The sequence below is a fragment of the Aspergillus aculeatus genome (assembly GCF_001890905.1).
Source record: "Aspergillus aculeatus ATCC 16872 unplaced genomic scaffold ASPACscaffold_19, whole genome shotgun sequence".
NCBI lineage: Eukaryota > Fungi > Ascomycota > Eurotiomycetes > Eurotiales > Aspergillaceae > Aspergillus > Aspergillus aculeatus.
This window is the reverse complement of record NW_017962994.1, coordinates 673,379-695,446: the sequence shown is the minus strand read 5'-3', so window position 1 is coordinate 695,446 and position 22,068 is coordinate 673,379. Positions and strand designations below refer to the sequence as shown.

General features: G+C 44.8%; 8 protein-coding genes across 8 annotated transcripts; 3 read left to right on the top strand and 5 right to left on the bottom strand.

Moving 5' to 3' along the window:
• Positions 1–6,490: 6,490 nt before the first annotated feature.
• Positions 6,491–6,796, top strand: ASPACDRAFT_35706 (uncharacterized protein; the record flags this gene model as incomplete). The annotated part of the gene is made up of 1 exon (XM_020200146.1): positions 6,491–6,796. A coding segment is annotated over one exon (306 nt), but the record flags the coding sequence as incomplete, so codon positions are not given.
• An 840-nt stretch (positions 6,797–7,636) lies between these two features.
• ASPACDRAFT_126644 (uncharacterized protein) lies at positions 7,637–9,853 on the bottom strand. The gene is made up of 3 exons (XM_020196965.1): positions 9,473–9,853; positions 9,152–9,411; positions 7,637–9,097 (listed from the first exon to the last, which is right to left on the bottom strand). Exons 1-3 carry the CDS (start codon positions 9,781–9,783, stop codon positions 7,944–7,946), a joined length of 1,725 nt encoding a protein of 574 aa, XP_020052154.1. The 5' UTR covers positions 9,784–9,853; the 3' UTR covers positions 7,637–7,943.
• A 509-nt stretch (positions 9,854–10,362) lies between these two features.
• On the top strand, positions 10,363–11,120 carry ASPACDRAFT_64282 (uncharacterized protein; the record flags this gene model as incomplete). Its single annotated transcript, XM_020203988.1, has 3 exons — positions 10,363–10,533; positions 10,616–10,882; positions 10,941–11,120. The coding sequence occupies 3 exons, from the start codon at positions 10,363–10,365 to the stop codon at positions 11,118–11,120; spliced, it is 618 nt and encodes a 205-aa protein (XP_020052153.1).
• Positions 11,121–11,356: 236 nt separating this feature from the next.
• Positions 11,357–13,363, bottom strand: ASPACDRAFT_55070 (uncharacterized protein; the record flags this gene model as incomplete). Its single annotated transcript, XM_020202955.1, has 1 exon — positions 11,357–13,363. One exon carries the CDS (start codon positions 13,361–13,363, stop codon positions 11,357–11,359), a length of 2,007 nt encoding a protein of 668 aa, XP_020052152.1.
• Positions 13,364–13,923: 560 nt separating this feature from the next.
• On the top strand, positions 13,924–15,979 carry ASPACDRAFT_64280 (MDR family MFS transporter; the record flags this gene model as incomplete). Its single annotated transcript, XM_020203987.1, has 6 exons — positions 13,924–14,145; positions 14,199–14,298; positions 14,434–14,750; positions 14,806–15,117; positions 15,179–15,596; positions 15,663–15,979. The coding sequence occupies 6 exons, from the start codon at positions 13,924–13,926 to the stop codon at positions 15,977–15,979; spliced, it is 1,686 nt and encodes a 561-aa protein (XP_020052151.1).
• A 2,007-nt stretch (positions 15,980–17,986) lies between these two features.
• ASPACDRAFT_64279 (carbonic anhydrase) lies at positions 17,987–18,757 on the bottom strand (the record flags this gene model as incomplete). Its single annotated transcript, XM_020203986.1, has 2 exons — positions 17,987–18,512; positions 18,597–18,757. The coding sequence occupies 2 exons, from the start codon at positions 18,755–18,757 to the stop codon at positions 17,987–17,989; spliced, it is 687 nt and encodes a 228-aa protein (XP_020052150.1).
• A 245-nt stretch (positions 18,758–19,002) lies between these two features.
• ASPACDRAFT_55067 (putative carbonate dehydratase) lies at positions 19,003–19,585 on the bottom strand (the record flags this gene model as incomplete). Its single annotated transcript, XM_020202954.1, has 2 exons — positions 19,003–19,293; positions 19,346–19,585. 2 exons carry the CDS (start codon positions 19,583–19,585, stop codon positions 19,003–19,005), a joined length of 531 nt encoding a protein of 176 aa, XP_020052149.1.
• A 1,288-nt stretch (positions 19,586–20,873) lies between these two features.
• ASPACDRAFT_55066 (uncharacterized protein) lies at positions 20,874–21,347 on the bottom strand (the record flags this gene model as incomplete). Its single annotated transcript, XM_020202953.1, has 2 exons — positions 20,874–21,203; positions 21,333–21,347. The coding sequence occupies 2 exons, from the start codon at positions 21,345–21,347 to the stop codon at positions 20,874–20,876; spliced, it is 345 nt and encodes a 114-aa protein (XP_020052148.1).
• Between the last annotated feature and the right edge of the window lie 721 nt (positions 21,348–22,068).

The window sequence follows — 22,068 nt, the reverse complement described above, 5'->3', positions numbered from 1 at the left end:
ATTAATTTAAAATTAAATCTATTTTAAGATTAAACTCTATTGTACGTATCTTTCTATAAATTTATATAGTTTAAAGAAATATTTTATATTTTTATAATTAGTTATTACTGTAAATTCTAATATTAAATATAATTCAGTATTTTATATTTTCAGATACTGTATAACTGTTAGTAGTTTTTTATTATAGATTTTATAGTTATATTTAGCTGGAATATTCTATTTAAAAAAATAAATATAAAAATATAGCTTTTTATTTTTATTTATCTGAGAGAATATTTCTTTTATATTATAGTCTAAAAAGTCTGTCTTTATTATTATTATATATTTAAAATTAAAAGAATAGAAAATCGGCTCGGTTGTAAACTTCTTCTTTAAAATTTAAAAGCTGATTTTATATTTTTAAATCTATTAAAAGAACTAATTTTTCTTTATCAGATTTGTAAGTAGTCGTACAGTAGTTAAAAATCTAAAAATAAATTTACAGTAAAAATTTATAAATTTTAAAAAATTTTAAATAGCTTTTACTAATTTAAAATTCTTCTATAAAATAATTACTTTAATCTTTTTAAAATCTATTTTAATATCTTACTCTGCGCGTACGATAAATCTAAAATAAAGGATTTTCTTTCTTTTGAATTTATACTTTTTAATATTTAAAAATAAACCGGCTTTCTTTAATTTTTATAATACTTTTTATATATATTTGCGGTGCTTTTTAATATTTCTATTTATATAAATTAATATATTATTAATATAGACCGAACAGAATTTATTAAAATATTTATATAATATTTAATTAATATACTTTTAAAAAATATTTAAAATATTTATTAGTTTAAAGAATATTACTAGCTATTTATATAGTCTATATTATATATAAAAAACTGTTATTTATTCTTAATCCTTTATAATATAAATTTTATAAAAAACAGATAAAATATCTAATTTAATAAACTATTTTATTTTTTTAATTTAGTTTAAAATCTTATAAATTAAGAAAAGCGGATAGCAGTTCTTTTTTATAATTATATTAAATATTTAGTAATTTAAATAGAATTTTAAATCTTTTTTTAATTTTTATATAAAAAGTACCGAAGCTGCCGCTGATAAATAACTAATTTATATAAAATTCTTTTTTAATAATTTAGTCAGTTCAGACTGTAAGACTGTTAATTCTTTCTAAAATATATTATAAAAAGAATCCTACAGAACTTCTGGCTCTTTTTTATTTTAATATATAAGCTTGATTTTATAGTTGATATTCTTTTTTTAAGATAGCAGTAGTTTCTCTGCGTTTTCTGATTGAAAGAGAAACAGAAAGTTCTAATAATATTCAGAAAATATTATATAAAAATTAACTGTCTTTTTAATTTAAAATATTTTTTAAATATCAGTAAGTAAAATTATAAATATTTCTATACTTTTTTTAAATCTTTTCCGCAGATAGTCTTCGAGTCTTATTCTTATAATTAACTGAAGTTTTAGATTTATATATTATAAATATAATAAGTCTTTTAATCTTATTTTAATTATATATAGAAATAATCGTTCTCGGCCCGGTTTTAGAATTCTATTATAATAAAACAGCTAGTTTTTTTCTAAAATTAAGTCGTATCTAAAATTATCAGATATTATATAAAAATATATTTCTTCTTTTATATAAAATCCTATATCTATTTTTATTTATATAATAGAATAGATTAATATTTTATTATCTGAGATTTCTTATACCGGCCTTAGATTAATATTAATAAATAACAGACTATTTACTTTAATAAATATTTTATTTATAATATTATAAATTAGATATTCTAAATTGATAAAAATATAGACAGTTGCAGTAAGATCTAAAATAGCTTTTATTAAAAAGAAATATATAATTATATATTTTTTTTAAAACTTTTCTATTTTCTTTTAGTTTTATCTAATAATTTTTATTTAAATATATAACTTTATATTAGACTTTTTCTTTTTCTAAATCGGAGTTTTTATCTGAAAAGATATATTATTTTTTTTATTACTAAAAGACAGATATTACAGCAGTTATATTTATTAATTATATAATAGATTTTAAAAAATATTAATAGATAAAATATCTATTTTACTTATAACAGAGACAGTAATCTACTTTATATCTTTTTTATATCTTATGAAATATTATTTATTAAATCTATTTTTAAAGATTATTAATAATTATATAAAAATAGTATTTTTCTTACCGTACAGCGGCTATTTAAATAGATTTTTATTTTATTAATTTAAAACTCGGTTTGCGTCGCACCGGTATAATCTTAATATAATTTTCTTTAAAAAAAATATTTTATTAAGATTATAATTTATATAATATAATTAATTACAATAATCTTTATATATAAACTTTTAAAAGATTTTAATTAAATTTTTAATAAATTTTTAATTTACTATAATATTTAATATAGTCTTTTTCTATTCGTCCGACCAGTTATATTTATCTATTTATAGTAGAATTTTATTAAAATTATTTAAACATTCTTTTAATTCTTTTTTTTTATTTTATTATATTTACCCGATTCAGAGCTTTTCGTTGTATATTAGGATTTTTAAATATTTTATCTATTATTATAAATATATCTTTAAATTATACTGTTTCGGTACTTTAAAATTCGATTTAAAAAAAATATTTATTATACTATCTGTCCGTATAGTCGACTGTAGATATAAAAAACTTATTTTAATCTAATAAAATAATAATTTTTATTAATTATAAATTTCGTATATATATTTAATTTAAATAGTTCGTAATTATATTTGTTTTTTCTATTAAATAATTTTATATTAGAATATTAAAAATAGAATCTGTAGTTCGGCTCGTACGGATACTGTAGAGGATTTTCCTCTAATTTACTATTAATAATAAAAATTATATTATAATTTTATAATTTATTTATTTACTTTTTAAAAACTAATTTCTATTTCGCTATTTCCGTACGGAGGCTGATTAGCTTTTATAAAAAAAGTTGCGTGTTATTATATATAGCTGCAGACGCTACGGTCGGCTGCAGTTTTTTTTAATCTATTTATTTTATTATTTTAATAATTCTTTTAATTTTATTTTATTTTATTTATATATTTAGTCGGGCTCCGTCTAGGACTTTTTAATAAGCTATTTTTAATATTACAGAACGGATGGATTGTGCTAATTAAAATATATCTTAAAATAAAAAGAAATAGCTGAAGAATTATTTTATCTGTTTATATAAAATTTTTTTATATATGCTAAGCTAGCGCTAGTTTAGTATGTAGCGTGCGAGGCCTCAGGCATCAACTGGTGCCTGAAGCTGAGCTCTATATCAGGGCCTTGGTCCCATAACAGTAGTAACCCCAATTTAAGCTGAATCTTTAGAAAAATTACAATAATAGTTTAGAATAAGCCTCTCTCTATTCTATTTAAATATTAGAATTATTAATCTATATATAAAATTACTATCCTACATCTACTTTTTAAGATATTTTATAGTTACTGTCAGGGCGCTCAGCCAATCGGGTAGCAGTATGCGATCTACAGATTAAAACATTCTATATAGAATGTTCCAGGGCCTGTAGAATAGGCCTCTTTCTATTCTATCTAAATATCAGAATTATTAATCTATATATAAGATTACCACCCTACGTCTATTTTTTAAAACATTCTATGGTTACTGTCAGGGCGCTCAGCCAATCGGGTAGCAGCGTGCGACCCACAGGTTGAAACACCCTATATAGGGTGTTCCAGGGCCTGTGGAATAGGGCCTGTGGAATAGAAGAAAAAAGCCTGGGCAGAAGCGCTGTTAGATGCAGTATCGTTATTAACGGTTTAAGGTATGACTTACCATAACTGAACGCCCTTTTTCATCTCCTTTCCATCATTAATAAAAACTATAAAGGGCCTAATTCCGTAGTCCTCACCCTTAACCACCAAGCGTGCAAAGACGACAGCTACACATCGGACCCCAGCAATTAGCATAGACAGAGGCATAAACCTAACCAGGATCAGTGATAATAAACTTTTATACCTCAATAAATTCATACTTTCTCGCCTCAGATATAGATATATCGAGGATGAAGCTGCCATCAGACTGCCGGATTGCCGTTGTCTCAATATTTCTGGCATCACAACCATACCCCACTTCGTTTAACATAAATGGGGTCCTGAGTTTGGATTAGTATAATACGCAAGCGGCCTTCAAAATAGTAAATACGAGATATCGAAGTTCAAGATCTCCTTCATCAGTAGTTGGAGATCCGGCCGCTTAAGAGCAAAAGGTGCGACAGTACCGGCCACCAGATTATATTAGATAGTAACCAATATCTGTGCAGTAGTGTCGCGAACAATAATATTATCTCTGTGTACATCCCAGAACTTCAGTGTCAAATACAGGACATCGTCAAACATCAACCCTAGTATTTTTAGACTAGCATTTTCAAAAGAAGAGCAATCGCTAACCATAAAGATTGCCAATGGCCCTAGCTCTTTAATACAAGCGTTCCAGCTCCTCCAAGCGTGGTCCATCTTCGTAGTAATAGTTGAATAGCTTGGACGAGAGGAGCTGGAGTGAGGTCATAGTAGATGAAATTTCGGTTTACATAACTGATTTGTTGAAGGTCAATTGGCTGGTCTTTAGATTATTTTCTAAAATATAAATAAAAATGCAGAAATAGGACTGAACTTTATATAACATAACCTCACAAACCATCACATAGGTCACTTTGACAGATAAGATCAGAAGGGAAAATAATAATAATAGGAGCTTGAAACAGCCATATTCGAAGCATAACGTAGTTGAGAATACCAGTCAGATGCTGATAAAAAACATGCCCTCTTCTCATTGCGTAAATAATCACTCATACCCGGTCGCTGAACATAGCAAGAGGAACATCATTCTTATCCATTTCTGACTTAGTACATTGGTGAATGTTCTTGGTTCTTAGATCGATGCATGCATTGTACTGGATTAGGCAATTCTGCACTCTGTGTTCGATTCTTTCGGCACTCCAAAAGATTTGACGGTTAGGGGCCAAGAGATAGTGTTTTCTCCTTACAATATATACAACGATTTGACAGATAATGATTAGTAGACAGAAGTATGTGGTAATCGGAAACTCCGAATGAGGCTGGAAACGTTAGCATTCATATATATTCATACAAACTGACAGTAGTAAGGCTTATTTTAGTAATATTTGGATCATGCAATTGGGCTGTTCGTTGGCCTGAGTTCTACACAATAACTATATTATACTACTCTAGCTACGTGCACACCACCCCTCTCATAGTTTCCTAACTCTTAATTATCTCAGAATTAGAGTTCTGTACACACCACTACAAGTGCCTTACTTCCTTCATTCCTGAATAGCCCACGGGACTGGGACCAGGCAAGGTCACCCATCCCCCTACCTAAACTGAAATTTCTCTTATCAGTCCACCCTTCACACATATACTGTTGAACAATGGTCAGCATTCAACCTTTCTTTACAAAGTACTGCACATTATAGAAACCACATGTCTTCTACAATCACCATTCGGCGCTGAAAGTTGAAGGTGGAAGTTCAAATTATTAGTAATAACCCTGCATTGTCACTTGTGCCTTGGTATGCTGATGGGGCAAGGATTCGGTGCAGCCGATAACTTCCTGGACATGTCCAGGCCACCACGTCGCTGAAACTCTTGCACAATCGGTACAATACAGTTTTGAGAGCCCGGCTGTGCCAAAGGTAGAAGATGCAGGGTTCATCGTTTGACTGTTACTGTTCACCTGCATGATACCCAAATAACCACGCTTGGCAAGTACGTCACACACCACTCTTCAGAAAACCACAATATCTATTTCAGTTATACTGCATCCTCCAAGTAGATAGTTCCCATAAAAGAAATGGATTCTGAGCAGATGAAGGCGTGGAGTAGTATAAAAAAAACATATATCCCAGCGAGTCCCGTTTTCAGATTTAACATCAACATTCAGACAGGACATAGTCGAAAACCATCCCCTTGTCCAGAAGACAGCTGGACTTTGGAATACACCATACTTGGCACATACAACTTTCTCTATGCACCACTCTTGGTACAAACATTTTTTGCGGAAAGAGACACAATAATATCTAAGCGAATCCGTACAAATGACTCCGATGCAATTATTATCCCCCTCTATATCATATTCCTTATCTACCACATGATGAACAAGGGCATCTCCTACAGGACATATCATCCTAGTAGGTTAACTGTATCTATAACACTAATAAGAATATAAAAATTGACAATGGCAAGCACTTCCGTGGCATACAATCGCAGGGAGCACAAAGATCATCCTCTACTACCTCGGCTTCCGGTGCTCACTCGTGGCCGTCGCTGCATGTTTGGTACACTCATAGACAGGACTGAGGCTAGTCAAGAACCTGCAGAATGGTTACCCGCCTTTAAAAAATATAGTTAAGCCCGTGAAACCAGGGATTATTATCATACATACTAACAAATCCAGGACCCGCCTACCAAGCAGATTCAGTTATGCGTCCAATCCAGATTCTTCGTACCTACTATACTCAGACCCCAACAGCTTACCACAATGCTATCATGCCCGTCCACGCATTTCTCTATACACGAGTACTTATATTTCTAATAGGAACAATGGGTCCAACCATCTCATTTCTGAAGAACGTCAACTCTCGGTTCGTCTACTCGGAGTCCATACTCGGCGGTGCTCTCATTGCCGTCAGTCATTACAGCAAACCCGAGGCTGTAGCTACTTATCTTCTTATTATACATGTATTGGGCAAAGTGAGCCTATAGACACATAGGCAGCAGGATATATACCGGTATGCCGCACGATAACAAACATCAAATCACGAATCACACTAAACACATCAATTTTAGGACGGAGAAGCTTCCTCGTCCGAGAATCGTACTGTTTCTTTCGTTCCTTGGCTTTGTCATCAGAGACCCAGAACTAGTCAACTTTTCTGAAGCTGGTGTCAAAGGACCACCAGAGATCGGAAAATTACCCGGGGACACAATGGGACATTCTTGGGCTGCCTTTAACTAGTTTGAATACGTATCCCTAATACCCGCAGTCTACAGCCGATGCCATGAATGATTAAGTCTTTAGAGGTTTAGAAATGTTGTCCAATGTTCTTCCTACAGTCGTGATTTTGAACTCCCCGTGTGGGCTTTATTTGGAATAGAATGTTTGATATCTTATAAAAACAAAATAATATAAAAAAGAATTTTTATTATAAAATCTTAATATTAATGTTTTAAAAAAAATAAATATAAGTTTAGATTATTTAATATTTTTATATTTCTTAGTATAGTTTAAAAAGAAATTTTGTATTTCAATAGATTCTTAGAAAATAATCTATAGATTAATATATCTAATCTGCAGGATTAACGGATTTGGATCTTGGGTCCAGTATTCAGACCCGATCTATGGGTATGGGTTCTGATGTTGAACCCAAACCCACCTGTGGCGAGGCCTACCTATGGGTGAATGCCTGACGGGCTAAGGAGCCCGACACCTTGGAAGGTTGAAGCCGACCTTTACTTTCAGCCCACAATTGTCACGTTGTTTATCAGAGTTGGATTCGACATGATTTCGCCTCCTGTGAGTGTTTGCTGATTCGGTCGGCCTATGGCCTTGTGTGACGAGGTGGAAGGCTGTGTATTTGGCAACCGAGTCTGGTATTTTAAGAGTCAAATTTGGTATCCAATCGATATCTTACAAGCCTCAGAGATGAGTGAATCACCTGGTAAGGTCAGCCTAGTCATTATATAATTCTGAGGTCTTAAACTCGCTAGCCATGTAAGTGTATCGAAGCTAGAGAGTGGTGAGAAAAGCCAGGTCCGAGAACTGGACGTCCGAGTTTCATCATCTTAGCGCTTACAGGTCAGCAACGTGGGAAAATCATGCATCTTCAATTTTGGTCGGTATGTCCACAGTCTAAACGCCATGGCTTTGTCTTATCCACACTACCACGCGAGTACCATCGGATGAAACTGTCTCTTTGCTTTTCCAGACAAATCCTCTTATCCGAGGGAGAAGCACCCACCATCCATACCAATACGCCCAGCTACTGGATAGAGCCAGGATTGCAACCGTTGGCATCAACCAGAATGGAAGACTAGTGTCACTGGTGTGCTCGCGGTTTAGGAAAGGCGACAACACAAGGAATATCTGCGTGGCGAAAAAAACAACTGCCACACTCGTCCACACACGAAATGTCCGTTGCGGACAGGCCAGACGCTTGCGGATAATGAAGAGTCCCAGTACCACCGCCAGATATATGATCGCAAATGCGTACTGACCGACATCCAGGAGGAAGCTATATGCGTCTCCGAAGGGGACCAAGAGGATCATCACGGCGGAACCCATGAACAGTGCCAGAAAGGCACCCTTTGGAGTTGCCGACGGGGTGCTGCTTGCGAAGAAGGAAGCGAAAGGCAGCACACCCTCGCGGGCCAAAGCTTGGATAACCCGCGACATGGAGAAGGATGCGGTCAGGAGACTCCCAAAGGATGAGAGCGCGGCCACAAGGGCCGTACACCATTGCGCTGTTTCTCCCCAGACTTTCCCGACTAACAGTGCGACCACGGTGACACCCGTTTTACTGAGTTCTTCCGGGGAAGCAGCGCTAAAGTAGGCCGCATTGACTAGGATATACAGAATCCCGACCGAGCCCACACCGAGAAAACTGGCGATTTTCAGCGTGCGTCGCGGATTCTGAACCTCGTCGAGAACGTAGGCGGCATTCGACCATCCTTGATACGTGGCCAGAATCTTAAATAGTGCGGTCGTATAGTCGTAAATTCGAGTGGAAGAGCCAGCAAAAGGATGATCAAAGCTTGCGCCCAGCCGGTGGTCCCTGGGTTGGTCCGTTGAAACCACTCGTAAGCCAGTGATGATAATCAAGACCAGCACCACTATCTTGGCAGAGGCCAGAAAATTCATCAACCGCACCGCGAGAGTACTCGCCTTGATGTGCAAGACAGCGATGGTCGTCATCAATGCAATTGCCAGAAAGCGTTTCACCCATTCACCTGCAGTGCCATGCACGGCTAGCAGGAGATTTTCGGCTATCGCGATACTCCCAATGCCTGTCGCAGTCAACATCAAAGTCAGCTAGCTGAGAGAGCCGGAGACAGTAGTACCGGTGAAGCCGAGACCGATCACATGAGTAGCATAAATGGTGGTTGCTAGCAAGGGTGGACGGGGATAGGCGGCGTTCAGATAAACCTTTTCCCCACCGCTGCGAGGAAGCAAGGAGGCCAGTTCCAACCAGATCATCAGCCCACAGAGGGATAGCAGGAATCCGGCCGTCCAGAGTGCCAAAGCGGCTCCAGCGCTTCTCACACTGGCAGCGATGGCCGAAGGAGTGGAAAAAATGGCCGTTCCGATCATTCGATTGGTACTGGTCGATTCAGTTAGTGAGGGCCTTGTAGCCTGGCAGCCTTGCAGCCTTGTAGCCTTACATCAAGAAGGCGGTGGACCAGATCCCCAGATGGCGACGAGGGGTTGCTTCCTCCCTGGGCTCTTCACGCAATCTATCGGGATCAAGTAAGTCGCCGGATGGAAGAAGTAAAGCACTTTCCGAGTCGATGACTCCAGGGCGGCTGGAACCATCCATCAGACGAGGCGGAAGGTGGGTGAGGGTAGCCTTAACCTGAGGCAGTGGAGAGTGGAGCGGATAGTTGTGTTTATGGTTGATGAAGGGAAGAGAAACAAGAGCCAGCGGCCAGCCTGACCGCCTGGGCAGTATCCACTTTGCCGCCCTGCAAACCATGCAAATGGTGCAAACGCTGCAACTGCCTCCCGTAGTTGACCCGATGGATTCCACCTGGCATGAAAGCAAGGGGTATTGCCTGGTGGCCTGGTTGGACAGGACTGATAGAGGCGCTTTGCACCTAGTTATGTGACACACTCTACGTGTAGATAAGTCACAACTCTCATTCATGGTAATCATGGTAATCTAATCCGTATATGCACCACTGGTGGAATACTGGCGCGATAAGTACGACTGGCGCAAGTTCGAGGCCTATATCAACAACTCCTTTCACCACTTACAGACTCCCATCCCAGTGACTGGGTTTGAGGTTATTAGCCTTCACTTTCTCCACCATCGATCTTCAAGACCCGGAGCTATACCGCTGATCTTTGTCCACGGCTGATGGGTTCAACTCTTACACGAAGAAGAGCGGCTTCGGTCTGAGCAACACGCAGAATGTCTAGCCCGCCTGATGACTAAACTTGGTTACCACCAATATGTTTGCCAGGTACGCACCATGGAATGATGATTTCCAGGCAATGAAAAGTTTTCTGACGCGTGTAGGGGGGAGATTGGGGGTTATCAATTGTGCGCCACATGGCGCTGAACCACTCCGACGCAGTGCGGGCCATCCACATCAATATGTTGCTGGCCTTGCCTCCGGATGAGCATAAGTCGCCGGAAAAGTACGCCAGGTACCGCCGAAATGAGTATAGCGAACAGGGAATCCGCAACCTGGAGCGGACACATTGGTTTGCGACCGAAGAGGTGAGCTCCGATCATCCTGTGATCCACAGAGCCTGTCTCCTCATTGAGATTTGACCAGCGAGGCTATTAACGCATCCAAGAGACCAAGCCAGTCACACTGGGATATGCCTTGCATGATTCGCCGGTGGCTATTCTGGCCTGGTTTGTCGGCAAGCTGAACGCATGGACGGATGAGTATCCTTGGACACCCGACGAGATCATCCACTGGGCACTTATTCACTATCAAGGCAGTCCCAGTGCGGCCATGCAGATCTATAAAGAGGCGTCTGCTGTGTTGAACGCGAACCCGGATAGCATGCTCGGCCAATGCATCTGTCAGCCTGTCGGCGCCTCTGTCTTTCCCAAGGAGGTGAGCCGCTCCCCTCTTGGAGATTGATGTACTGGGTGACTGATATGATGATGTATAGCTGTGGATCGCACCACGAGATAGGGTGGAAGAAGCGTGCAACGCTCAATTCTGGAGACATCACAGAGGTGGTGGTCATTTTGCTGCCTGGGAATGTCCCCAGGCGCTGGTAAACGACGTAGCAGAATTCTACCGAAAGGACGGACCTGTCTTTGGTAGTGGAAAGTCTCCCATGACCTAGATCACAATAGCTCTAAGGAACATGCATGATTGTCAGCATTGATTGCCCCATCCAGGCTATTTTCGAAGCGCGGGCTGCGATTGATCTGCGTTTTCGAGGCTCGGTGTCAAGAGCTATGACTCTGGCCAGTACAGATTCTGGATATCAAACTTTTTGTTTGATTCTTTGTCGAAAGAGATGTATTACACGCGAGTTTAGATAGAAGGGGGCACAGATGTTGGCAAGACCAGCAGCCTCTAATTGATCCTGCCGTCATCAAACTGCGCGTCTCCTGCTCCGCGCATAAGCACGTCAAAGAAGGCAGTATCAAAACCTTGGAAGACCCAATCGTCGATGCTGGCGGCCGCATCTGGGAACATGTGATCTTTCTCCGCTACCTCATCGGGGATTCTTCCGGGCAGAAGCTGCGTAGTATGTTGTTGCTGCAATGAATCACTTGCGGCCTGTGTTCTCGCTGCTTGTGGTGGGACATCTGATGTGCTATTGACTGAAAATCGGTCAGGAACCGTGGGAGGTTCAATTTGAATCGACCCAATGCCTCCAATCGTGACTCCTGCGTGATGGCCTTGATCTTGCCCTGTTTCGGAATATGGCACAGACGTGATGCCTTCAGGTGTAATTCTGATTGCACCGAGATATGGCACTCTGATGACTAACGCATTAGGATTATCGGTCGGCTGATAATCTGACGACTGTGTCTCGTCTGCGTCGGCCTTGTATCCTTGTGCTGCCCTGCCTTCAATAGACAACAGATCCTTCAGCAAGGCAGCACATTCTGCGGCGAGGACATCTTCGTGTAACTCTGACATGGACTGCATGCATTCTAGAGCCCGCTCCACGGTGGCTCTGTCGCTCGATCGCTGGTGTGCGAGCAGCCTATTGACCTCCGTCTGGCCATGACTTGCGAGGTGGGCGAGGATCAAAGTCATTCCAGCAATCAGCGCCATGAAGTCGCCAATCCGACAACAGGCGGTTATTGGGTTGAAAGTACGGATTGCTATCTCGCGAGTCAATATCTCGCGGCTAGCATTCGCACACGCGATTCCCGAGTACACCACATCAGCGCTTTGGCTCTGGCACAACATGTACGGTAAATGCAGTTGGTTGACCACGGTATAGTAACACATGTGGTCCCATGCTCGCCGGGTTTCGCAAAATGCCTCTACTGAATCTACTTCGAGACCTGCGAAAGCCAGTGGCTGCCAGAACGAGGAGGGCAATTGTTCGGTCATCCTAATGAGTTCTCGATCGATGTCCCGCGTCATTTCCTGAGCTTGCTGGGGGACTCTGACCTGATTTCGCTCCAGAATTCTGGCCGTGATCTGCATGATTAGTGATGACAGATTGCCACTGGTCTGCGAAGGACTCTTCCTCCCCGACGTTGTCCCAACAGTACTTGTGGGTAGGCCCAGCAGCAAGGACAAGACACGCTCCATGGAGATGATACAAATCCACATGACATTGGGGTCGAGGTCGTTCTTGTCGTTGATCTTCTTGAAGCGATACTGACCGGGTTGATGCAACCCCAAGAGTTGCGCCGTAGTGACAGCACGACGGATTGCTAACCAAGCACGCCGGATGTTTCCGCTGTCTATATGAAAGAATCCCTCCAGAATGATGTTTTCCAGACCTTCCAAGGTTCCCATTAAGCAGTCATTAGTAGTCACCATGGCAATGGCCGACTCCGCGAGGTCCTCCATGATGACATGGTGATGTTGATCAAGACCCGAGATAACCTCAGTGGGAGAAATGTGCTGCAATGCTGCTGCTAGAAGTAACATTTGCCTTGCTAGCAAGACCGGATGGGCTTCTGGGTGTTGCAAACTGGGGATTGCGATTTGTTCCAGTGGCAGGTCTTGGCGCGACGAGCTATTTAACTTGAAGCCGGACTGATAGCACAAAGTGGAAAGTCTCGAGACCTTTCCTAGCAGAATCTCGACCTCGCTTGGGGAGGGAAGCGCACGCAGAAGAGCTTGGGTAATCTTTGAATGTCTTGTAGTCTGTAAGGCAGTTCTCGCGCGATCGGAGTGTGGTGATATGCCCGGGGTTAGGAGCAGGTCTGGCGATTGCAGAGCAAATTGACTGACACATTTGGTGCCTCGACGGCCGCAGGAGATACAGCTATCATCGTCCGGGGCAGCAAAAGTGCATTTGACTTTTCTTCGACGGCACTCTCGGCAACAGTGAGTTCCTTTTCGCACCTTCCTCCGCTTTGCCGCACTTTCGTCCGAAGCCGCACTCATTTTGGCAGTAGTTAGAGAAGGAATGTGTTGCAAAGGTGAGGAGGAGAGGGCGAGAGAGAGCGAGAGGCAACAAGAGACAACGAGAGAAAGCGAGAGTTCGGCCGAAGCGGCTGACTCATCACACCCCGCTCCTGCAAGTTCGGCCGAATTGATCTTGATATCATATGGTTAGATGGTATATGTGACTGACACTGATCAGGCTGATCCCTTCAGACGATTCTGCATGATGGCGGCTAAGGACCTTGTCTCCAAGCCTAATAGCAATCGTTCCCATGAAACTAGGGGTAGTTTCAAGCCGAAAACTCTCCTCACCGGACACGCCCTACTTTAGAAGACACGATAAGAAGCTACGAACTCAACTGTAGAAGTTTCTGCATCCCTAAAGGGGTGCTCGTGTTCGGCCGACGCGGCTGACAAATGGTGGGTTTGGAGAGATTCGGACGAGGTATTTGCTTATTGAAGCCGAACTAGGCCAAAAAGCAGGGAGACTGCATTCACATAAATCTCGTGGGGTCTGCCTTAGTCCGTAAGCTGAGTCCAAGTTCCTCACAAGCGTTACAATGACAGAGCACACACCTTTCGCACCAGAAAAGCCAACGAGCACCCAAGACTCTCCACCGGGGTCGAAGACGACAGCGGCATCAATCTCTACACCCCGCGTCAGCAAATTCCAAGCCATCGACGCGCAAGCCCCGGTTAATGATGGCTATCCGCACGGTACTCGCTTGGTTGCCATTGTTCTCTCACTCCTGCTGGCCATGTTTCTGGTGTCTCTTGATAACGTGCGTTGACAGGCCTCATGACGCAGCGCAGAGCTAATTGAGATTGGTGCTAGACCATTCTTGGAACCGCTATCCCTAAAATCACCGATCAATTCCATGATCTGAACAAGGTTTCGTGGTACGGAGCGGTATATTTCATGACCTTTGGCGGTGGTGAGTAATGACGGTGCGAGTTGCCCACGCCAAGCTGACAGCCCGCATAGACCATGAACCTTTTCTTGATCTGAAGACCGTTCTCAAGGATTGGTCGCAACACTTTGACAAGACCAGACGGCTAATTGTTTCAAGGGTTCCAATCGACCTGGGGAAAGGTCTATAAGTTCTTTCCCATCAAACTTTGGTTCCTTATCGGCTTGTTCATTTTTGAGCTGGGAAGCCTCCTTTGTGGAGTCGCCCCAGATCCCACAACTCTCATAGTTGGCCGGGCAATTGCAGGGTTGGGCGGAGCTGGGGTGACGGTGGGAATCTTCACCATACTTGGATTCACCGCCCCTCCTGAAAAGCTTCCGCAGTTGTTAGGGTATACCGGCGCCACATACGGGATCGCTGCGGTTCTCGGTCCGCTTATCGGAGGCGCCTTTACCGATCAAGTGACATGGCGCTGGGTAGGGTCCACAAGCTTGCCTCCAGTCTCCCCTCTGATTGCTGACCCCGTTCTAGTGCTTTTATGTTAACCTACCCATCGGGGGGTTTGCGGCGGTGGTTATCCTCGTATTCTTCCAGGCTCCGGCCAATGCAATGCCCGCGCGAGCCACTTTGCGAGAAAAGTTGTTGCACATGGACTTTGTCGGTGCCGCTCTCGTGATGGGATTGATTATCTCATATATCTTAGCACTGCAGTATGGTGGTCAAACACATTCTTGGAAGAGTAGCCTCGTGGTCGGCTTGCTGGTGGGTTTCGTCCTCATTCTGGGGGTCTTCATCGCATGGGAGATCTACCAAAGGGAGCATGCAATGATAGTTCCGCGATTGGTAAGTCACAGTCCAGATCCGTCGTGGCTTGCAGATGATCTAACTGCCCGGGTGGGGATAGTTCATGCAACGCTACGTCTTTGTCGGCTCCATCTTCATGTTCTTCTTCGGTGGGGCGTATTTCACAATCTTGTACTATCTTCCCATCTACTTCCAAAGTGTCTACAACAGTAGTCCCATCGGGTCCGGGGTCAAGATGCTTGCCCTCATTATTCCCTTGACGATTGCCGCCATTGTCCAAGGGGTTGCACTATCCAAGATCGGCATCGTGCCTTTATTCTGGGTGATTGGCGGTGCGATAGGAACCATCGGGTGCGGGCTCTTTTACACCATGGACACCCACACTTCGACTGGCCAGTGGATTGGTTATCAGATCCTGGTTGGATTTCCTGTTGGGTGGACATTTCAGGTTGCTCTTTCCAACGCACAGGTTCATGCGGCACCCGAGGACATGTCGCAAGTGGCATCTATTGTGAATTGTAGGTCCTTGTCTTTCCTCACGCGACAGTGTCTATCGAGAACGATCTGCTGATCCCCACCGGTAGTTTTCGTGACCGTGGGCGGGTCTTTCTTCCTCTCCGCCGCACAATCCGCTTTCAACAATCAGCTGCTCCAGGTAGTTGCCCGCCGACTCCCCGATCTGGATCCATCCGTGATTTTGGGAACTGGGGCAACGCAGATTCGCCAAGCATTCCCATCCTCGCAAGTACCCGTCGTGATTGACGCATATGTGGTTGGGTTGAAGGCGGTCTTCGCCATCACCGTGGCGGCGTTTGGCCTCAGCACAATCATTGGCTTCTTTGGTAGCTGGAAGAGACTGCATGGAGAGAGGTTGCAAAAGGCTGCTGGAGGAGCAGCATGAGCCTCAGCCGGGGGGTCTGTTGATACGTAGGTGGAGGTGGGGTGGGAGCTACACTAGATTGATCTATATATACAAAGCATTGCGGATAAGTCAACTACCAGGGCAAAAATGGGAGAGATTTGATAAGGTGCGGGAATCCGTGCACCAGGCTGGCAGAAAAAGCCTAAGACACTAGGCGGAAGAGGATCAACAACCACCGTCAATCATGACGCCTAGTATGTACAGTAGTTAGGCTAGATCTACACTTGGTAAAGCTCCGGGGACATAAATCTGTACCTGCTACACCCGACATACCCTCTCGATAAGATAAGCATTTCATCCTGAGATAGTATTTTGTTTTTCGACATGGAATCAGTTGCATTGCGAGACCCATATATCAGGCTATCTGTGTCACGGGGCATTCAATTTCATCAGGAGACCACCGAACGGGCTCGTATTCAGTCGATGGAAGATGGATTGGCCGCCAGACCAACGCAACAGTCTGGGCTATCGCCTGCTCAATGGCATCCACTAATATTTTCGACTGCAGTCCGAGGGGGCAGGAATCTCCCTCACACTGGTGGGTACAATATCCCTTCGCTTCCGAAATGCGTATTCGAATCTCAGCCATTGAGCACTTCTCAAACGGCCCCACGGAAGGCCAGAGCTCAGCCCTTGTCAGCCCGTCGACGTACTGAGCAATGCGCGATTCTCGTGAGCAAAACACTTTGTCCCACTGTCTGGAATAGCACAAGGGGCATTTTCTCTCCGTCGCAGGGTCAGTGTTCTCGCATGATTTGCACAACTAGCAATTCATCCGCGCGCAACTGCTATCCGTTGCAAGAGTTACCTCGCCCGCTTGAAGTTGTTTGTGGATGGCCCGTAGTTGTGTCTGTATGTGGTTGCCTAGATCACCTTTTGCCTATCAGAATATCTGGCATGGTCTTAGGCGTGGAGAACCTACGACAAACACTTGACGGAAGCAGGCCCAGGAGGTCTACCCCGTCCCAGGTGTCGACAAACTGGGGAGAAAGGTTAATTGAGCTTGGATAGAAAGTCGGGCATAATGCTCTGCGCAATGAAAGAGATATGCAGCGAGAAGAAGATGGCCATGATCCTCCGGCGTCTCAATATGGGTAAACCTGCCCAGCCAGTTCAAGATCTAAGGCCGGAGAGCACTGTTGCAGTCGTACTCGTCACAGTGAACAGCAATGACGGCCAGATGCCTCGCACTCAACGAGTCCCCATCTTCAGACCCTTGGTAGTGAAGAGCTTGTAGAATTGTCATCATGGCACCCGGGTTATCCTCAGGTAGAGTTAGGGTCGGACGAGTCGAATTCTTCATCTGGTTCCCCTCGCGGAACCCCGACGTAAAAAGTTTTGCAAAGACGGGCGAGGAGAGAATCAGAATTTTGATGACCCCAAGGATCGGCCCGAAGCTGCACCGGTGATCAGTAGTACCGCGTCCCCATTTGGATCCAGTGTCTCGAGGGGACACTCCGTGGCTGGAGATGGAGCACATTTTGAGATCTCGTCTGGCATGATGTGTTATTGCGAGTGCCACGGTATGCAGAGAACTGATGGTGATGGGATTTGGACGAGAAATTGCAGGGCAGTGAGGCACTAAAAATGGCCTGGTTTGACCTCATTTGGATACTCCCGGAAATACCTCATCATGATTGGATGCAGTGTATAACGGAGCCAAAGGCCGGGAATCATACATTTGCCCGAACCCCCTTCACCGAATCGGCGGGTTGGGAAGATTCGAGACAGTATTGAATACTGCTGTGAGATGATCCGAGCCAGCCATGAAATAGGCATGCCGATGGGTGCTGGCTATTGTTTTACAAGGTAGTTATCCGCGTTCGCCGCCGGGCTGCCACTTGATGCGATCACTTGATCATACGATAGCCCTCAATCCCTTCCTGTACCATTCCAGCCTCGTGCGCATATTTTCTGAGGGACCACACTAATTGAACAGTTCTTGCATTCAGGCAATATATCTCTAGTGATGCACGCGGCTGTTCCTCAGACCGGCGCCAAGTTATAAATCTTCTTGATGTCACGCAGCGTCTCCTCGAAATCAATCTCCAAGTCCCGAAGCAGGCCGGTCTCCATGTCAAAGATCCAGCCATGCACGACGGGGAACTGGTGCTCGTGGAAGCTCTGCTGCACGGCGGCAGTCTTGATGATATTGCGGCACGACTCGACGACATTCAACTCGATGAGGCGCTTGTAGCGGGCGGTCTCATCCTTGATCTCATCCAGCTCGCGCTCGTGCAGACGGTAGACATCCCTTATGTTGCGTAACCAGGGGTTGAGCAGGCCCAGGTCGGAGGGGCTCATGGCGGCCTTGACGCCGCCGCACTGGTAGTGGCCGCAGACAACAATGTGTTTGACGTGGAGATGACGAACGGCGTAGTTGATGACGGACATGACGTTGAGATCGGTGTTGGGGACCAGGTTGGCAATGTTGCGGTGAACAAACACCTCCCCGGCCTCCAACCCCATGATCTCATTGGCGGGAACACGACTGTCACTGCAGCCAATATATCTGCATTGGAAAGAGTCCGGGGGTCCACAAGGTCAGTCTCAGTGCTACTACCACTGTCTCTCCAACAGCTAGTCCGTTTCTTACAAATATTCGGGGGTCTGGCCAGCGTTGAGTTTCTCGAAGAAAGCGGGGTCTTCCTGCTTCTTGGCGGCCACCCACGCGCGGTTGTTCTCAAACACCCGCTCATGGGAGTGTTTGAGATACTCGGGGACCGATTCTTGGGGGGTGTCTTTGGAAGAGCACATTGTGGGGGGGTTTTGGTGGAATGATGTGATGTCAATTGTGACTGGGACTGGGGGAACCAAGAGGAGGGGAAAGAGAGGAACTGCCACGTGTGTTCCGTATGTGCCCCGCCCGCTGAACTACGGCTACCCATTCCACCCTTCCACGCACTTCCTGCCTTATCTTATCCATCATCATCATCAGATCAATTAATTCGCTCTAGTGGGTATCGTTTAGTTATCTATCCATCAACAATGTAACAACAACATCAACAATCAGCCTCAGTAATCTGATATCCCGTTTTCGATGTGCGGTCATACACCACCCCAAAGACCTGGACATCGTGGTCATGTGCTTGACTCAACGACTGCACCTGGCCGAGGATGTTCAATTCGACCATGGCTCGGTCCCGTTCCTGACCGCTGGTTTGGTCGAGAGCGTGATTGTGCGCCGAACGAATCATGTCAAGGGCTCTACTCCAAGGCTCCGGAACGCAAGGATTGGGCTTCCCCTGAACAATGTGACAGCCGTAATGCCCGCATACGACAATATCCCGAATCTGCCACCCGGTTGTTAGCCGGGTGAAGCGAAACGCCGATTCCCTTACTGACCTTGAGTTGCTCCAATGCATAGCCCAGCGTGGTCTGACAAGAAAGGTCGTCGATCACCATATTTCCCAGATTGCGATACTCCAAGACCTGATCGGCCTGGAGACCCAGGGTCTCCAGCTCATCGTAATCACTATCCGAGCAGCCAATCCACAGCACCTGCTTGCCCGGGACTTGCTGCCAGGGCATTGAGTCTGACTGGACCTGACGAAGCTCGTAGCGGGTGCGGAGTTGGTCTCTCATGGTGTGAAGTGGTGCGGCGCGGGAGGGCACGAATTGGGGTCGAAGAAGTCGGGGGAAAGCCGCGGGACGAGAGCAGAACATCAGTAGAAATGTGTGCGATAGGTGTTGATGGAGCGAGGTTGAGATGTTGGTGATCAAGACTTGGTCTTATACAGCCGGACATAGAGGGAGGTTGCCCCAGTACTACCGTCGGGCAATGACTTTGAAACACGCGCAACTATAAATGCATCGATTGTCCAAGGCAAAGTGGACTCGGCCGAAGCGGCGATATCTCGGTGGACTCAAATCCCGGCCGTTATTTGATCGACCCTCCGCATGACGATATGCAGGCAATTTCCGAGTTTTTCTCTATTTCCTCGTGTGCTATCGGCCGAAGAGATGGCTATAGCCGCGGGATAAGCCCCATGCCGAACAGTCTGTTTGCCCCTGATCCAGAGTCCAGACAATCTTTCGTCAGAATCCTCGGGCCCGATCTCAGCACTGTACTCGGCCGTACCCTCTCCCTCCCTGGTCAGATGAGTTATGAGTCGGCAAAGTATTCCACGATATGCCGCAAGTTCAGCACTACTGACAACCTGCAAGAAATCTCTTGATGTTGACGTATAGTTATCTGAGCCATGCCTCCAATATTCTGGCCTTCAATGACTAAATCGATGTGCGGCAGGTCCTGATTTGACTAGCCGGGGCGAGTCTTGACGCAAGGCAGCGACCAAGGTCGATACTCCCGGGTTCGTCGAGGTACGTACTATGTACTATGTAGAAGAAGGCTCGGAGTGAAGGCCGAAGGAGGGCAGGTGGGGCTGAAGAAGAAATTGAATCAATAAAGAATAATTATAAGAGTGCAGGGGCCGAGAGTTCGGCCGGGACTGGAGCCATGGATTTATCGATCATCATATGGATCCGCCCCTCTCCCGGTGGGTCAAGCAGTCAATCCCTTGAAGATTTTTAAACTATCATCCAAGGCTCTTACTGAGTAATCAGACACCGTTGTTGTCCCCGCCGGTGACATAGAGAAACGACGAAACACTTTCATCTGTTGCACTCTATAATGCTCATAATTCAGAAACAGACCTAAATGAACAGAGTTGATTCAAGTTCAAACACAGAATACGAATAAAACTAACGATGATATGCAATTTGACTCGGAGCGAAAATATTCCCGCCAGTTACCACCCAAGTTGTGAGAGAGAGAAGGCTCAATAACCCCGGTCGCATCCGAGGAGAGACCTGCCATGCCCGCAGTACATGCGAGCGCAGACGCGAACAACAGCCGACTCGATAGAAAACCCTAAGTACATTCAACAAAGCCACTGCTACTGCTGGCTCCAGTGTGAGTGATCAGACCCGCCAACTTGTCCGCCGTGTTGAAAATAACCCGATCGGCCCCAGGAGATCCTCCGTCATACACAGCGCCATCGCTCAAGATCGGGAACTCATAGTAGGTCCCCGAGACACTGAAGTCGAAGCCCTCATAGTCATGGTAGACGTGCGGATAGTCGTTGAGAGTTTCACCGGATTTGTACAGCGAGTAGCCTTCCGCCTGCGCCGCACTCACCGCACTGGAGGTGTAGCAGTGGCTGCCACAGGTATAGGCACAGCTGGCACGCTCGACGTTCTCCTTAGGGAAAGGGGAGGCCAGTGCGGCTGAGAGGAGGAGAGGGAGGCACACGAGCGCGGTCTATTGGGCTCAAATCAGTATATCGACATCAAGCACGTCGAGTGGTAATCGAAAGGCAATGTCTCCCACCTGCAACTGGAACATCTTGTTTGGCTGGCCTGCTGGATCACTCGCTGATCTGGGGAGGAGGAATGCTGCTGCAAGTGTGTGGCTGATATCTCTTCCTCCCTGGCAATCACGGACTATTTATGTCGTCGTCGGCGCCGTCTTCATCGTAGTCGTTGCCGACCATGTTCTTCGTTCTCCTCATCGGCCAACTCCTATCACCGACCTGCAAAGACAAGCAGGCAGCATCTCCAATAAAGTGGGTGATAAGATAACCCCATGCCAAGAAGGGGCCAAGACCAGCCAAGGCGGGCACGTTGTCGAATCCGCAAGCGGGAAGAGTGCTTTCGCATCATTCTAATTTGATATAGATTGATATAGATTGGGTGCCTGCTGATCTTCACCGCGTCCGTTCTTCGCGGCAGTCCCCGTCAGCCTGACACTCCGCCGGAGATCCTTCCCTACACCCAATCGACGATAACGACCCAGGCATGTGACAGTGTGCGGACAGATGTGATGATTTAGCCGGCTGGAGAAGCATGCAGCCCAAGTGCGACCTCGCCGTATCAGGGTCTAAACCTGAGCACGTGGTTAAGCTCCAGCACCGGTGCCTACAGATGTTCGGCTTCATCTATGAAGTAAAATATGAGGCATTGTGCAGTGTTGTGACGGACTGGCAACTGGTATGTGGGCCGGGCCACGGAATGAGCAAGGTACTGACTCACGTAAACCATCAATTATCCAGGGCCTTACAGACATG